General features: G+C 39.0%; 2 protein-coding genes across 2 annotated transcripts; one reads left to right on the top strand and one right to left on the bottom strand.

Moving 5' to 3' along the window:
• Positions 1–172: 172 nt before the first annotated feature.
• LOC137955849 (uncharacterized) lies at positions 173–3,123 on the top strand. The gene is made up of 8 exons (XM_068803024.1): positions 173–947; positions 1,113–1,207; positions 1,317–1,420; positions 1,533–1,633; positions 1,718–1,821; positions 1,901–2,338; positions 2,457–2,588; positions 2,667–3,123. Exons 1-8 carry the CDS (start codon positions 699–701, stop codon positions 2,848–2,850), a joined length of 1,407 nt encoding a protein of 468 aa, XP_068659125.1. The 5' UTR covers positions 173–698; the 3' UTR covers positions 2,851–3,123.
• A 189-nt stretch (positions 3,124–3,312) lies between these two features.
• LOC137955599 (serine/threonine-protein phosphatase BSL1 homolog) lies at positions 3,313–15,089 on the bottom strand. The gene is made up of 21 exons (XM_068802611.1): positions 14,592–15,089; positions 14,403–14,463; positions 14,224–14,302; positions 14,051–14,130; positions 13,718–13,812; positions 12,337–12,436; positions 11,311–11,380; positions 7,650–7,751; positions 7,275–7,356; positions 7,006–7,176; positions 6,741–6,927; positions 6,414–6,636; positions 6,136–6,306; positions 5,821–6,059; positions 5,509–5,593; positions 5,333–5,431; positions 5,056–5,255; positions 4,891–4,966; positions 4,054–4,189; positions 3,829–3,968; positions 3,313–3,766 (listed from the first exon to the last, which is right to left on the bottom strand). Exons 1-21 carry the CDS (start codon positions 14,794–14,796, stop codon positions 3,686–3,688), a joined length of 2,682 nt encoding a protein of 893 aa, XP_068658712.1. The 5' UTR covers positions 14,797–15,089; the 3' UTR covers positions 3,313–3,685.
• Between the last annotated feature and the right edge of the window lie 1,328 nt (positions 15,090–16,417).

Genomic DNA, 16,417 nt, shown 5'->3' with positions numbered 1-16,417 from the left:
TAGTTCTTCCCCAGAAAAAGATTAGAACCAATAAATAGTAAATATAAATTATATTGTTAGTTAAGTATTGCCCAGGCTTGATTCAACCCCAATAAGGAGGACAAAAAGGATCGATTTTGTTTGACGTGCGGCCCTGAGACGCGTTTTCTTCGGTAAAGACGGGTACGTCATTTGTATTCTTGTGTTCGGATAAAAGAGTCGACCAGAACAAGGGCATGCTGCGCTTCGGTAGCTCCAGCATTGGACGAACTGATTGGGGGGATGCGACGGCGCCACGTGAGTCAATATCGCCCAGCCACTCCCTCTCGCACGGTTTTTAAAGGAGGAGAGCCGAGCAACGCCGAAAGAGACAGCAAAGGATTTGCGCTTTTGATGGGTGAAAGCATCTAGAATGAGAAATTGTGCGCATCGGCTCCCAATTTACTCGGAGTCGGTGAAGCCTGCCATGGCGGGCTGACTTCTCTATCCGACTCGCGGTTTTTTGAGTTCTCGCCTTTTTTGTTCAACTTTGAAGTTGAACACACGGCGGTGTTTTGAAAAATTCCTTGTGGATCGCTGGTGTTGCAGATTGCGGGATTCCTCCTCCTTTTTCTTTTCTTCTTCTTTCTCTCTCTCCTCAGAGAGTCGGGGCGGGAGGAAAAGGGGGAGGAAAGTTAAGGGTGGGCTTCGGAATCTGGAGGAGGAGAACAAGGAGGAAAATGGGGCGGATTTGGTTTGGGATTCTCACGTTGTCGGAGCTTTTTGTGAGTTCTGTGGTACATTTGGTATATGGATTTTACATATTCAGCACTGCAGTTGCGTCCGATATATCTCAATCTCTTTATTGGTGTCTGAGAACCACCGGGAATGAGGAGATTTTGGTTAAAGATGAGAGCGAAAAGAGGGAGGGGGATTTGGATGTGCCTCCGATTGTGCTTGTTCATGGCATCTTTGGGTTTGGACAAGGGGTATGTAATGCGTCTCGACTCACATCATTGAGTTTTTTTAACCTGAATAGATGATTCATCTGGTCTGACGATCTGTGACCACAATCTATTGACTATATTAAAATTTCATTGTTTTTTTAAGTGCTTTTCCATTATCTGGTCTTAGATGTAACCATTTGTTTGTAGAAGCTTGGAGGGCTCTCCTACTTCGCCGGCGCAGAGAAGAAGGACGACCGGGTATTGGTCCCGGACTTGGGTTCCTTGACAAGTGTTCATGATAGGTGGGTAAGCTCATGACCTTGATGAATTGTCGGGGTTTCTGTCTTCCTGGGTTCATGTTTCTGTTCGTCTATTTGTTGCAAAACTCTTTAACTGGGTAGCAGGTTTCAGGGCGCGAGATTTGTTTTACTACCTGAAAGGGGGCCAAGTGGACTACGGGGAAGAGCATAGCAAAATCTATGGCCACTCACGATTCGGAAAGGTTTACAATCAAGGTTGTATTATCTTAACGACTTCACATTGTTCATTCATCCGTTCAATAAAATTTTATCTGTTCCCAAGATTTTTCCTCTTTTTCTGACTTTCTCAGAGGTGGAAACGATGCAGGGCAGTACCCTGAGTGGGACGAACACCACCCAATCCACTTCGTTGGTCACTCTGCTGGAGCTCAAGTTATTAGAGTTTTGCAACAAATGCTGGCTGATAACGTAAAACTCATTGCATTCATCGATCTATGTTATAGAAAACTGGAACTGGACCTTGAGCTTTAAAACCTGTGTGCTCTGTTTCAGGCCTTTCCTGGTTACGAGGACACCAATGAGAACTGGGTTTTGAGTCTGACTTCCTTATCAGGCGCCATGAATGGAACAACAAGAACCTACTTAGATGGAATGCAGTAAGTGATCATCTGTCTTATGTATCCTCAACTTAGGATTATCTGCCTGAACCGTTCTAATCCTACGTTTTTGTCTCAGACCTGAGGATTGGAGAACCATGAAACCCATATGCTTACTTCAGTTGTGCCGGCTAGGTGTGATAATGTATGATTGGCTTGACATTCCATGGTTGAAGAAGTACTATAATTTCGGGTTTGATCACTTCAACATGTCCTGGTCCAAGTCTGGCTTGTGGGGTCTCATAGATTCCCTTCTGGGAAACACAGGTCCATTCGCATCAGGAGATTGGATCCTCCCTGACCTTACAATTCAGGGTTCTATGCAGCTGAACACTCAGCTTAAGACCTTTCCCCACACGTTCTACTTCGGTTATGCCACCAAGAGGACGCGGAAAATTATGGGTATCACAGTGCCATCTTCAGTTATTGGAATCCATCCGATGCTTTTTCTGAGAGTGCTCCAGATGAGCCATTGGCGCCATCCTCCAGATGCCTTGCCGCCTTTCAAAGGCTACAGGTGGGTCGCTTGCCTCGCCTTTTACCGGCAAAATTACACCCAGATATTGTAGGTTTTGCTAATCCGGATTTCATTCATGAAAATCGAGTTATAAGCTGATTTGCTTTCAAACCGGCAGGGACGAGGACTGGCAGGACAATGACGGGGCTCTCAACACCATATCCATGACCCATCCTCGCATCCCTGTCGAACATCCTAGTCGTTTTGTTGTAAACCATTCGGAATGCCAACCTCTTCAGCCAGGCATTTGGTATGTCAATTTCCTCTGTTATCTTCATTTTTGTGACCATTGGTCTCTCCCATCTAACATGATAATGGCCGTGTACAGGTACTATAAGATTGTAGAAGCAGACCATATTTTCTTCATTGTGAACCGGGAAAGAGCAGGAGTTCAATTCGATTTAATGTATGATGACATCTTCCAACGCTGCAGAAAGCACGTATTTAGAAGACCGCCACCAACAGTACCTAACGAAATTCCTCAAATAGCAGTCGATCACATCGATCACTGACACAATCGAGAAGAGGAAAGGGAAATTTTCCGAGGGATCGCTTCTCTTGCCACTGCTCTATTTTTCCGCCATGAAACAAGCTGCCCTGTTTGTAATCTTGTAAGGGGGGGGTCTTGGAGGTTTAGTTCTGCATCAATAGATTCAAATGTGTAAACAGGCAACCATGTTCAAGTTCTGTGAAAGCCAAAAGCCAAGACTTTGCTTCGAACTATGGGCACCACTGACAAAGGCAAAAGTTTAGAATTGGACAACAAGATAAACTTCATTGTTTTTCGGCTCACCCCTGTTTAATTTCAATCTTGCTACGTGCAACACGTTAAAATAAATAATTGCAGGCAGAGATTGAAGCCTTCCCTGAAGTCAAAAAATGGTTTTCCAGTTGCAACTGAAGTCGTTCCACTTCTTATAACAAATGAAATATTTACTTTGGATTAAAAACAAAGTTTCAGAAGGAACAAAAGAAGAAAAAACAATGATTTCATTATGTTGGCAACAATTGTACAACAAAGATTCCCCACATATGTCCAACCCCCTTTTTTCCTTTTTCTTTTGCATTTTGCAAGTAATAGTAATACAGATAAATGAGAAAGAGAAAGACTGCCAAGATACCTCATCGTCATGCCAATCTGGCATAGTATAAATTATTCTCCATCGCCTGCACAATTGAGAGGAAAACAGGCATCCTCATCCCGCACCCTGGAGAGCCCCTCTTGCGTGAGGCCAATGGCATTCACAAACTTCTTGATGTTGAATCACTTAAAGCACATAAAGAGCGCCAGGAACTCGGGCTATGGCAGATGTCCACGAGGCAAAGACATGCAACAGGTCTGTTCAGTCAAATATAAGCAAGCGAGTTCCGATCATGCATTTGTGGCCGGCCCCGCGTTGGGGTTGGTGGTCTTTGAACATTAAGCTCCTGCGTAAACAATCATGAATATAAGTATATGATGAGAGAAAGAGAGAAGTAAAAATATTCACCTCCATCCATGTGGCTTCGAGGACACGCTCAGGAGACATCTCTGGAGATTGCAGTGGAGGAGGGAGAGGATGAATAAGCTTTGGAACCACAACTAGTCCCCGACCAACCACCAGAATGGCTCCCGCATTGTTCGCCGTCCCTGATACAGTCCAGCAGCTCAGAATGTAAGTACGATAACATGTAAACAAGCAAATGAATGTGAAATCTAAAAATCATTCATTTACCACAATAGTTGGTTGCTGAAAAAAGAGTTATCAACTGTCCTTGAGCAAATCGTTCAAAACCATCCATGACACATTCATGAGCTCTTATAATAAGCTGTAATTTATTTCTCCTACAGAAGTCTGTGACTCTGTCAGGCTGCAAAGAACAAACAACACACTACTGAGTATCCTAAATAGCATCATGGAAACGTCTTTCGACAAACAATCATGATATGGTACAAGCTCCAAGTAACTTTTAACGCAATTGGACAAATCAAAAGAACTGAAATTCTGTGCATAAAAGTAGTTCGTTTGGGTTTTCAACTCTTCTTCCTCCCTAAGAACTTCTAAATGTTTCAGTTGCTTATAGTCGAACATAGAAGTGAAGTGGGTTTTCCAAATAACATTTAAATGGCAATCTCAAATGCAGTAAAATTTGGTTTAAATAGAAGAAGAGTCAGTTAGGGTGCCCAGCACAGACGACAGTAGGTCTAGATTAACAGAAGAGGAATCTAAACAAACGGTATAAGAGACCACAGAAAATGGTCTGCAGAAGAGGCTACGAAGATTAGGGGAAGAGAACATGAAAAACTTGGAACTAAGATTTATGAATCCCAGGACAATATTTCATATTTTAATGGACCTCAAAAAAACATAAAAAAAAAATTGCAAACAAGTTCAGCTTCTTTTAGGAAATACTTGAATAGATCCAATTAGCATTATTTGGTATTAAAATTCGAAATAAAATAAAATAAAATCCATTCAAATTCAAATGGGAGCAAACAATGTTAAAAACATAATTAACAGCAAAAAAATCAAGCTTATAAGTGGTAGCAAGAGAGAGAGAGAGAGAGAGACCCCAAAAGTGACCAAGCCAGGGCCCCTTGCATTTGGTCTTAGACCCTCTACACTGTCATTTTCTGTGGGATCTGACCTGTAATCAGATAAATATGTTATTTTAAAGTATAACATGATTTAAAAAAAATTAACCTCAAGAACATAAAAAACCATTAGATTACAGACCAGAGAAGGTCCATTAAGATAATTGACCCAGCATCCATTGTTATGGGCCTCTCAAGTTTCTCTATTTGTTCAACTGAGTTTATTGATCTCCCAATGCCACCATGCATGCAAATAATTTTCTTCTCAATAAGAGCAGCAAGGGGAAGGTAGTTAAAAAGTTGATTGAATCGAGTCCATGCCCAAATTCCATCACTCTCCCCCTATAAATGGTTAACATATCAGTATTAATAATTTTGAAAAAAAACAAAATCAGAAAGAAATTTATATCACTTCATACCATTCTTTCAATACATTCAAGCCGGAATCCGAAAAGGGCATTTATGTCCGCTGCCTCATGATTTCCTCGAATCAGATGAACATGTTCAGGGTATTCAATCTGTTAATATAGGATTTAGAGCATCAGACAAGATGCTGATGGACATATAGCAATTGAGTCCAAAGATGGGTACTCACCTTCAGTGCTAAAAGCAGAGTAATAGTTTCCAAGCTATGTTGTCCTCGATCAACATAATCCCCTAGAAACAAATAGTCGATGTACCTGAGGCAACAAAATGGTCATCAATCATGAGTGGAAACGTCTGCTGCAGTATCAGTACGAAAGCATGGGAAGTGAATGACCAATGGCTGATAGGAAATCAACTTCACAGCACATCCTGACTGTTTGAGTTCGGAAGCAAAGAAAAATGAATCACAAAAAAATTAATTTTTCTATGAGTCCTCCTAAAAAAAGATAGGATCTACAAAATAAAAAATATTGAAACATACGTTATATCTCCAGCTGCTGAAGGAAACCCATACTCATCAAAAAGGCGCATAAGGTCCCCAAACTGGCCATGGAGATCACCGAACACTTTAACAGGTGCCTTCAACTGCAAAACTGTAGGCTCTTGCATGAATATCTGTTCAGCAGCATAGCAAAGTTCACCAACTTCATAAGAGTCCAGGAAAAAGTTCCTGCTAGCAGGGGCTCTCCAGTTTCGAGGTCTGAGCAACAAGGAAATAATCTGCACGAAGTTCAATCAGTTAATTGCCGACTCATCTCTCATTACATCCATCATGCTACATTTGAAAATTACTTGCCTTCTTGTGCAAGCCCTGAGGTGACTTCTGTCTAGAGTATGTCTTCTTTGAAGGATTTGACTGATCACCGGGCAACGGGCTCACTCTTCTGCTCTCATTTTCAAACTGATCCAGTGAAAGCTGTCTTACAAGCCCACCCAAGCTACCTACAGTCTCCTTAGCAACAACTACCTGTAGCATAGGAGTGGATAAGTTAATCTAAAACTGGTGGAAGGGGCAGACTGAAACAGATAAATAAAGCATTCACATAAACAGCAGAAAATTGGATAACAACGTACAGCTCTGGGATGGAGACAGACATCTCTTTCTATTGAATCAGTTTCACTTCCATCTGAGGAAGTTTCAGTAGCCTGAAACTTACTCTCTAGTTGATCTGTTGATGACTTACCTTCTGAAAGACCTCCTTCACCAGGGACTGAGGATGCTGCCTTTGCAGCCTGCCAGACAGCAGTAACTGCCTCAGCTTCGGCTGCTGAAGCCTCTACCAGTTTCTCAATAGATCTTTGATCAGTGCAGATAAAAAAAAAAATCAATTACCAAACTAACTCCTTAAAACAAAAAATACATTCCAGAGGCAACTCAAAGGATTGGTTCAAAATGAAGACCTTGAAGCACTTGAGGAGGCCATATCTAGTTTGGTGTCTGAAGCCGGTGGTGACTCAGGATACATATTGAACTGACCCAGCTTGGGGCTTGTCATGGGTGCATTTCTTTCAGAGCTGAGAGCAGAATAATTATTTTCAGATTGAAAAGGTGAATTTTCAGCAATGACAAGATCATCAAGCAGCATATCTGCAAACAAGGAAAAATTTAATGTGGCACAAACAAAAATGATGAAAGAAGCAACATGTAATTTTCTAGTATTATTACCTCCTTTAAGGCCACCATAAATATATATCCTAGTTACAACTGAAGCTGAAGCATGACGGCAGCGACACATTAGATCTAAGGAAGGATCATATTCACTGCCAGACTTGTTAATACGGGAGGAAGTTACGATCCCAATTGTATCTAACCACACCCCAGCAGCAGTATCCAGTACTTCAACAAAGAAAAAATAATGGAAAGGCAGTGAGTAAACTGGTACTTTGCAGCAAAAATAAATATAACAATTAATGCATGAGAATGCTGAAACTCACCAACAATAGAAGCTTCACCTTCAACAGTCCTTCCTCCCTTCAAAACACCTCCTGTGACATGCAACCGAGCTCCAACAAAGACCTGTTAACTTGAAGAAGCACAACAGCCTTAGTTCATCAGCTCAGAAAACTAAAAGAAACACTAAAACCACTTCTTCATGACTGTTCTGTAAAATCTAAACAACTTGTGAATGATTTATAGTTTGTGGATTGGGCTCACTGGCCACATTTGGGTGGTGGTGGTGGGGTGTGTGTGCACGGAGGGAGGCAGGTGAGTTCAAGTTCACAGCTGGTTAGAGGTATCATGTTTTGTAAGTCAATAACCAATATTCTTAAAGCAAAAGGACAATCAAGGACTTAGAGCCTAGTACTTACCGCTGCATGTTGATACCTTGGGGAAGGTGATAATCCAGGGGCAAGATTCCACTCCCACCGACCATCCCTATGCATATACAGGCCATAAGCATCTGCCAGAGACTGTACAAGTTTGCAGTTTAATCAAAATTATATGTAACCAGATCATTGAACTTTTAAATAGGAAATAGCTAAACCCTAAAATAAAGAAATCAAATCATTCTCAGGAAAAAACTGAAGAACTAAACTACACGATTCTATTCCAAAGCATGAAAGGCAATCAAATGTAAAGAAATCAAATCGTAGAATTTTGACAACATAATGTGATAAAACAGGGAAATTCTGCTCACAAGAGAAGCAAGATTAAGCCATATGATAACAGATATGAAATACTTATATTTTGGAAGTGTAGAAATGAGAACTATTAAACTTCATTTTAAAAAAAAAGGCCATTTCCTACAAGATTGGCAATATTAGTTAGGAAAGAGGTTTCCTAAGCCATGAATTAGTGAGTACAAAGATCTTCAGTTTATTAGTTGGGAAAGAGGTTTCCTTAGTTGGCTAGTCATTTTGGGATGGGCCTTGGACCCAACTTTACATGGTATCAGAGCAGGTTCTGTGAGTTGACTCGGTCAACCCACAAAGATAATGTGATCATTTTCTGATCTATTATCTCTAACAGTTTAGGTTCGTATCTATTTTTTTTCTCTTTTTTCAGTCCCTATACCCGTTGTTTGCTTTGCGTTTTCACCTCTATACTGAGCTTTTCATATTGCATATTATATATTGATGGAATAATATTCGAGTCTACTTTCCAACGCAAAATGAATTTTGGCAATCGAAGTTTTTTACAAAGAGAAATTAATATTTGAAGAAGCAAAGGTCTAATTGCAAGAGACGTTCGAACAGCAGCAGAAAGCTTCAACTTTTGAGCCGGCTTATGCCATCAAGAACGAGACTTTACAGGGAGAATTATATATTCAAAGAAATATCTGTAAATCTATTTTTTTACTTATTCAACCAATTCTCAATCTGAGTTTTCTAGATGGGGATATCGATCTTGGAGGAGTCAATGGTCGCTGACCAAAGAAGAAAGAGTACTTAGTTCAGACAGATTATAGATTCTGAAAACTATCAAATTCTTTATCTCAAAAGAAGTATAATTTATCAATAGAAATTATACTTGTATGAAAGTTATTGAAGTCTATTTTCAGAAGGAGGAAATTTCATGTCAATCTGATCTATATTTAAGGAGATATTGGCATTGAAGTCAGCAAGGGTCTTGATAAAGAATAAAGAGAATCAAGAGATCATAAAAAATTCAAGAAAGAATATTTTTATGTCAAATTTGATATCAAATTAAAGATATTTGAGTCTAGTTTCTTGATCAAATAACCACTTGTAGAGCCACAAAAGAGGGCCTACACCTAAATTATCCATTTGTAGAGCCACAAAAGAGGGCCTTCACCTAAATTTCATGTCAATCTGATCTATATTTAAGGAGATATTCGCATTGAAGTCAGCAAAGGTCTTGATAAAGAATAAAGAGAATCAAGAGATCATAAAAAATTCAAGAAAGAATATTTTTAAGTCAAATTTGATATCATATTAAAGATATTTGAGTCTAGTTTCTTGATCAACTAACCACTTGTAGAGCCACAAAAAAGGGCCTACACTTAAATTATCCATTTGTAGAGCTACAAAAGAGGGCCGTAAAGGGAGTGTTAAGGAATAGTCTCACATGGATTAGTGAGTACAAAGATCTTGAGTTTATTAGTTGGGAAAGAGGTTCCTAAGTTGGCTAGTCATTTTGGGATGGGCCTTGGACCCAACTTTACATGGTATCAGAGCAGGTACTCATATGTGGGCTTACACCTAAATTATCCACTCGTAGAACCACAAAAGAGGGTCTACAACTAAACTATCCACTTGTAGACCCACAAAAGAGGGCGTACACCTAAACTAACATAACTAAAACACTTTTAAACTGGGACTCTTTTGTGAGACCTCCTTCTGTGGGACTCCTGTAAAACTCCACCATATTAATTATGGCCCTATGATACTTCTTACTATGAGAGTCTTGTAAGAGCCTTCCATATCTTCTCTTCAAGACTCTCTCTCAAGTTGGGAGGTAATGGCAGTGATCCCAACTTGAACCAAATAACATATATGTAGTAGTAAGCTCCTCCATCACAGTGTCCCAACACCGGGCACTGACTTTCAACAAATAGAAAGGTTTTTCCAAAATATATATATATACATACATATTTAGAGATATTGGTATCAGAAGGATTAAAGCTTACTTATTTAGAGATGGACTCGCAACGGATTATTTCATGTATCCTTATTAAGGACTTTCATTATTTTGGTACGTGTTATTTGGGCATTGGCCCATATTCGTTGTTGCTATTGTGTCTCTTTGACTGAGACATTATTATGGCATGAGGACTCCTCGGTTGCCGAATATTGTCAACATTGATTTTTCTGATGAAGATTTGAATAAAGAACATTGTGGCCCCATCATCTTATCTGCATTTGATTCCCATTATCATGTTATTGTTATTTGGCAGAATTACTCCTACCGTCATTTATTTGACTCTCACTTACCCCTTTGGCCAAACCGTTTTGAAGCATTGCTTTGGTTGGTCGCTTTTATTTATATGGGTGTTTTAAGTCCATTGAGACTTTTTATTGGTACTCGTGGGTCTTTTATCGTTGTCTTGTGAATGATAGGCATTACCACTTTAGTGATTATTATCATTATATTTATTCGAAATCCTTTGAGTTTGGTTTCTTTTATCACCCATTTCTACCTTTGAGAATCGGTGCCAAATGTTGGGACACCGTAATGGAGGAGCTTATTACTACATTTATGTTATTTGGTTCAAGTTGGGATCACTACCATTACGTCCCAACTTGAAGGGGAGTGTTGAAGAGAAGATATGAAAAGCTTTTACAAGACTCTCACAGTAAGAAGTCTCGTAGAGCTATAATTAATATGGTGGAGTTTAACAGGAGTCTTACAGAAGAGTCTCAGTTTAAAGGTGTTTTAGTTGTGTTAGCCTTCTATTCATGTTGAGTTATTTAATTATGCTAAGACTTATCTTTAAGTATTAGAATTTGTGTGCAATTGGGACAAAGGCAGTTTAATTGTAATTGGGCTCTACTATTTTCCTCTATTATAAATAGGGATTCATATACTCTAATTACAAAAAAAGTCAATGAAGTTTTTCTCTTTTCCATAAATTCAACAGAAGGAACCAATTCTACTAGTGCATTTCGTTCACAGGAAGATATAATTAAACAAGATCACCTCAAACATACTAGAATCTAGGACACATATATGAAACTGTAAAATTGCACACAAAAAGGCCATTTCGTACAGGACTGGCAATATTTGAAGCAACCAAATTCTACTGGTGCATTTCGTTCACAGGAAGGTATAATTGTATAAGATCACCTCAAACATACTAGAAACTAGGACACATATATGAAACTGAAAAATTGCAAGTAGCGAACTTCAGTTTTTAAAAACTTAATGATAGCAAAGAGAGACACATGCTGAAAATCATATTTTTGATAAACAAGTGTATAATGAAGAATCTACTGCAGTTACATGGTTGTGCATCAATAATTGGAAAGGCTAGCAAATGCCCATGGTAAATAAGTGCATATATTATACCGTTCCGGCAGAATCTCTTCCACCACAAAGTAACAGCATCCCATCTGTCCGAGCACTAGCTGTTGCATACCTACAAACCAATGTTAAACCTGGTAAACAGATGTAGGAAGAAACTATCAACATTAGGGTTGAACAGATGTCCTCCAAGGCCACTCTTTGAATAAGGAGATAGAATCGGGATGATTGATAAGGATAACCAGAAAGTTCCAATATTAATAAGAATTCTTGCAGGGGGTTAGGTAAAAAACACAGAAGGTAAACTGTTCTCTTTTTTGCACTACCTGAAGAGGGAAACCTGAGAGCAAGGGTTTCAAGAAGAAGAAGAGAGCGTGAAAGAAGAGAAGGGAGAAAGGGTTTTTTGAGGTTTTGTTTCAGGGCTCTTTCTCACAGAGTTGCACTGTAAGTTATATCCATCACTATCTTCAATTGTTGCTTGTGTTTTCCTCATTAGCACTCCCCCTGGCAGTAGGCACTACTAACCAAACCATGTAAATTGCGTGTCTCTTATGGTAGTGATGATTTTTACTCTATTTTGTTATTTCCTTATCAATTTCTTAGTTATTGTTTTTGAATTTATTACAATAATTATTACTATAATGATTTTGGGTGGAAGAAAAAACCTAATAATGCGATCAACTTACAATATGTAATAATCTTCTGAAAGAGAATTTTTTACATAATTACTAGGTGTTTGATGATAACTTTTTTTTTTTTTTGATGAAAAAGTGTTTGATGAAAACTATAATATTTATGAAATAAATATACCCATAATTTTAGGATTTAGCAAAAAAATAAGGACCACTTGGAAACTATAGGCAAACATTTCCCCCTGCAAAAACCAAAAGAGAAGATATATCTCCTTATGGAAAACAACCCCTTTGATTTTTCAAAAAGCCGGCAGAGCATTCCCATGTTACAAAAAAATTGAGTATAGTAAGCCAACAACCAAATGGGATTTCTCAATTTCAATACTGAAACACCCCAGCCAAATGTTGACTTCAGATTATATAATAATTGTAAGCTCACATTCTAGCAGATGGTCTGTCTCCTTCAGGATTAAGTTTCTGCCACCTGTAGGGTTTCTGGGCTGTATCTAATGCCCATGTATCAGACAAAACTCTCGTTCCTACAACACCAAATCGGATCAGTAAATTTTGTCAAAGACCATAATCCATAAAACATGTTATGGTAAGCTCAGATATATCATTTTTATAGAAATATCAATAGGAAAAGCTGAAGAATTAAACTGACATGCAACAGTATTCATCATCTCAACTATGTTATGGTCAGCTATAAAAATCCTTGTTCGTTCTTCTTAAACCGTAACTTGCTCTAACTCTTCATTATTCCTCCTCAAATTTTGCTCATTACTTCATTTTCAGTCTTCCTTTTTCTTGTAGGTCCCTCTGACTACAGGAACCTTCTGACTGGTGAACTGTAAGGTATTTATTTGAATACTCTTAAACCATCTCAAGTAACTCTCCCTTATTTTCTACTAAATTGACTTTACTCTTAATTATTCTTGAATTGTCCGTGTGTCATTTTGCCTCATCTAAAATTTCCACACATCATTCTCATCGTCCCAGGCTTTCCTGCATATGGGATAATCTAATGCATGGATAGACAAATACTCCATGAAATAGTTTTAAACTGATTTCAATAAAAAAAAATCACCAACAACATGAGACTACATCTGAGATTTAACTAATATCTTATTTATGCTGATTTTTTTAATTGGTGAAATTTTATTAAAAAGAATGATTAAGGAACAGCAAGGAGGACGTGATGGAATAATGATTTTTTTTAAGTTGATTACACGTGCACACTACACCCATTACCTCTAGTGAGACGCACCCTAGATCTCACATTAGAAACCCTCATGTAGCCATTGAACCAAAGCCCCAACAAATACAATAATGGAATTGTATCCATATTCATGCTGATCAATGTGCATCCTCAGTACATGTAGTAACACCACAGTCAAGAGTACACGAGGGTCCTAACAATCAAGCCTCGTGGACCCTCAGAAAAAGTTGGAAATCTCAGTGGCTTTTTTCCCTTTTCCTATTTTTCTTGGTCAAGGATAGAAAACATTCTATAATGGGTAAATGATATAAACATCCAAGACTACAAATAATTCCCCATGCTTCAAAGCAGTGTTGGACCAAGAAAGAACAATTTTTCACAAGAATTGCTGCCCCCTTCATCTAATCCACATGATAAATCCTCAAATTCTTAATACATCATTTTCAAAAATAAAAAAAAAATCCTCAAAATTCTCCCTTCATTTCCTAGAAAGTCATTGTCTCTTTTTGAAATTGAACAATTAATCTTTCTTAATTTTTAAAAGTGCATCACTTATTTTAACACCAATAAAAGAGTAAAGCAATATAAATAAAGCTCTTACCATCATTGCCACTAACTGTAACTAAGTAACGTTGAGCAACTAAATCCATAGCATGCCCATATCGAGGTCCAGGACCTGGGCCTTGAACCACCACTCTACAACATATCAACAAAAAGTGGTAAAATTTCTTATCCAAAATAAATATTTTACAAGTAGAATTTAAAAAAAAAGATAACTAATGTAGGCTCTAGAAATTAGAAACGTAGTTTAGAATAAATTAAAGAGAAGATTGGGTAAGTACTATTTAGTTTAAGAATAAAAAGAACTGTATGTATTATTTTAAAAACAATTATAACAAGTAGAATTTGAATACATAAAATCAACAAATGTAACCTGTGCCACTTGAATTTGTCATTTGTCAAATCAAGCACGTAAAGATCATCAGTGGAATGCCCTGAAGGCCCAATGCCGCCCTACCAAGAGACGGTTACCATGTAAAAAAGAAATAATTAAAATTTGTTTTTCATAGCAATAATAAAGAAATGCTTTGGAATAACTTTCTCTACCTGGAAAACAACCATGGTCCCAACGGCAGCGGCAGCATGTGCTGCCCTAGGAGAGGGCGGATCTCCGGCAGGCCGAATCCTAACGAACTCAAGTGGGAGGAAGACTCAGATGACCCGCAATCAAGAACACAGAATAAAAAACGAGTAAAAAGTAGTAAACAAGCGATATGAAAACATACCTAATCCATTTCCTAGTAAGCACGTCGTAAGAATGAACGGAATTTGTCACTCCGGCAAGTCCTACAAAATTTGAAGGCAAAATTAGAGTAAATTGAATCGAATTAAATCTAAAGCCTGAAGAATACACATGGTCATCGTAGAAACAGGTGAGAGAGAAAAAAAAAACAGATAGAAAGGTGAGCATTAACTGATGCCGGGAGCAGAAGAAGAAGTTCCGGCTTCAATGGCAGTAGCGCCGCCGAAAAGTATGAGACGAGGACCGTGGTTTTTGGTGGGCGCGACGGCGGTAAGAGTGTGGCCACAGCGGGGACCCGGGGCGTCCTCTTCACTGTCCCACGAGGTGTCCACCGAGCGGTAGGTTGAAGCCGGTACCAACCATGACTTCGAACCCATTTGAATTGCCAGCGAGAACCGGATGTTAGTCACTACAGGGAGAAGAGCGCCACATCGGGGGAAGGAAGAGAGAAAGAGGGAGACAGCCCCCTAGGTAGAGAGGCGGAGAGGGGCAGCAGGCGACGGCCAGATCGGCGGTGTGGCTGCTCCGAATCCTAGCTGGCTCTCGTCGCCCGAGAAGCGAGACGAGTAAACGAGGAATAATGGGCTTTTTCTTTTCTGTTTTTTCTAAAACCTGTTGAAGAGTCACCGGAGATTCTTCTTCCCTTACTTCCGGCTCCTAAATAAGTCAACTGTCTGAAGCACCTTTGCGTATCGCTGGCCAGGCCGGGCCTAGTCACGAATCCGTTAGACCGTAGCTGGCTCAGTCGCACCTACTGTTACATCTCATATAAATATCTCATAGGCGGTTTTTCGCTTCCCAGGTGTGAAGACGGACGTGGCCGGGTCCGCTCTCGGTAGGTCCTAGAATGCGCAGTTGGACGAAGCAGCACGCCGAGTGGTCGAAAGCGTCCTAGGACGTAGCCACTTGAGACTAGGGTAGGGAAGTCTTTCAGTCGCTTTACGCGTCCTTGTCGGAGTTGCTCGTCCTGGAACGTTGAAATAAAATAAAAAAAATTATTAAATTTTTACCGAAATTTTATAATTGCTAAGAACTACTTTAGTGTTTTTAATTTATTTTTTATAATTTCCTATGGAACAATAAAATATTTAATTTTTATAGTTTTTGATATTTATTAAATACATGAAGAATTATACAAAAAAAAATTCTTATCCCCGAAAATAACATAAATATTTAAAATCTTAGTGGTAGAGAAAGAAAGAGAGAATGGGAGGAGTGATGAAGGGGTACTCTGCCCTAACATGCGAGATGTGTAGGGCCTATAAGACTTATTTGTTAAAAATAGACTCTTCTGCCCCTCCATATTTGGGTCAGTGTGATCGAATCTTTCTCAGCAAGTGGGGCCTAATGGACCTCCACAGTTAGGGGTGGCTTTTAATCGAGCCGGTTTGCAAACGGCTTGAGCTCGGCTCGATTTCGGCTTAGTTCTATTCGTTATACTTGAATCTCGAGCATGATCTAACTCGATCGAATTAAGGTTTGGCTCGAAAGATCGCGAGTCGGCGTGGGATTCAAGGGAGTCGGAACTGGGGAGCGAGACCGAAGCGCTAAGCAAAGCGAGAGCGAATTAAAATTCTTCCTCCCCTCATCACTGTCGTGCCCCTCTGGGTGCTACTATAGCCACCTCTGTCGCCATTGATAGTTGCCTTGCTGGCCACCTTCTGTCTCCCCCCACGCGAAGATGTGTTTCACACGTGCGAGATCATAAGTGAAATTTTTTTTTTGAAAAAAATTGAAAATACTTTTTAGTAGAAATAAGTTTTTATGGACTATTAGTGTCTCTTTTTTTGTAAATATTTTTTTAATTGAAAATTCTTATTAAAAAATCATATAAAATTATAAGTAAAATTTGCCTACCAAGATCGACTAGAAAATCATACAAAAAATTTTTGAATAGGTATTTGACAGTTGATGTTGTAATACTTTTTGCACGAGACAATTTTCATAGCAATTTTGTGTTTGATATTTTATTTGATTCAAAATTTATCGATAAGTATA

The sequence above is a fragment of the Aristolochia californica genome, unplaced genomic scaffold (assembly GCF_029961685.1).
Source record: "Aristolochia californica isolate CCGP_79_NKW_82.1479 unplaced genomic scaffold, dmAriCali1.0.hap1 SCAF_2, whole genome shotgun sequence".
Lineage (NCBI taxonomy): Eukaryota > Viridiplantae > Streptophyta > Magnoliopsida > Piperales > Aristolochiaceae > Aristolochia > Aristolochia californica.
The sequence above is the reverse complement of the archived record's forward strand: the minus strand, read 5'-3'. Positions and strand labels throughout refer to the sequence as shown.

Excerpts from the sequence above, each read along its gene's own strand:
- LOC137955849 (XM_068803024.1), top strand. The coding sequence starts at position 699 with ATGGGGCGGATTTGGTTTGGGATTCTCACGTTGTCGGAGCTTTTTGTG. Across the intron at positions 948-1,112 it reads TCTTTGGGTTTGGACAAGGG|AAGCTTGGAGGGCTCTCCTA; the intron begins GTATGTAATGCG and ends ATTTGTTTGTAG. Across the intron at positions 1,421-1,532 it reads CGGAAAGGTTTACAATCAAG|GGCAGTACCCTGAGTGGGAC; the intron begins GTTGTATTATCT and ends GAAACGATGCAG.
- LOC137955599 (XM_068802611.1), bottom strand. The coding sequence starts at position 14,796 with ATGGGTTCGAAGTCATGGTTGGTACCGGCTTCAACCTACCGCTCGGTG. Across the intron at positions 13,813-14,050 it reads GACAAATTCAAGTGGCACAG|AGTGGTGGTTCAAGGCCCAG; the intron begins GTTACATTTGTT and ends GATATGTTGTAG. Across the intron at positions 5,256-5,332 it reads TTGAATGTATTGAAAGAATG|GGGGAGAGTGATGGAATTTG; the intron begins GTATGAAGTGAT and ends AACCATTTATAG.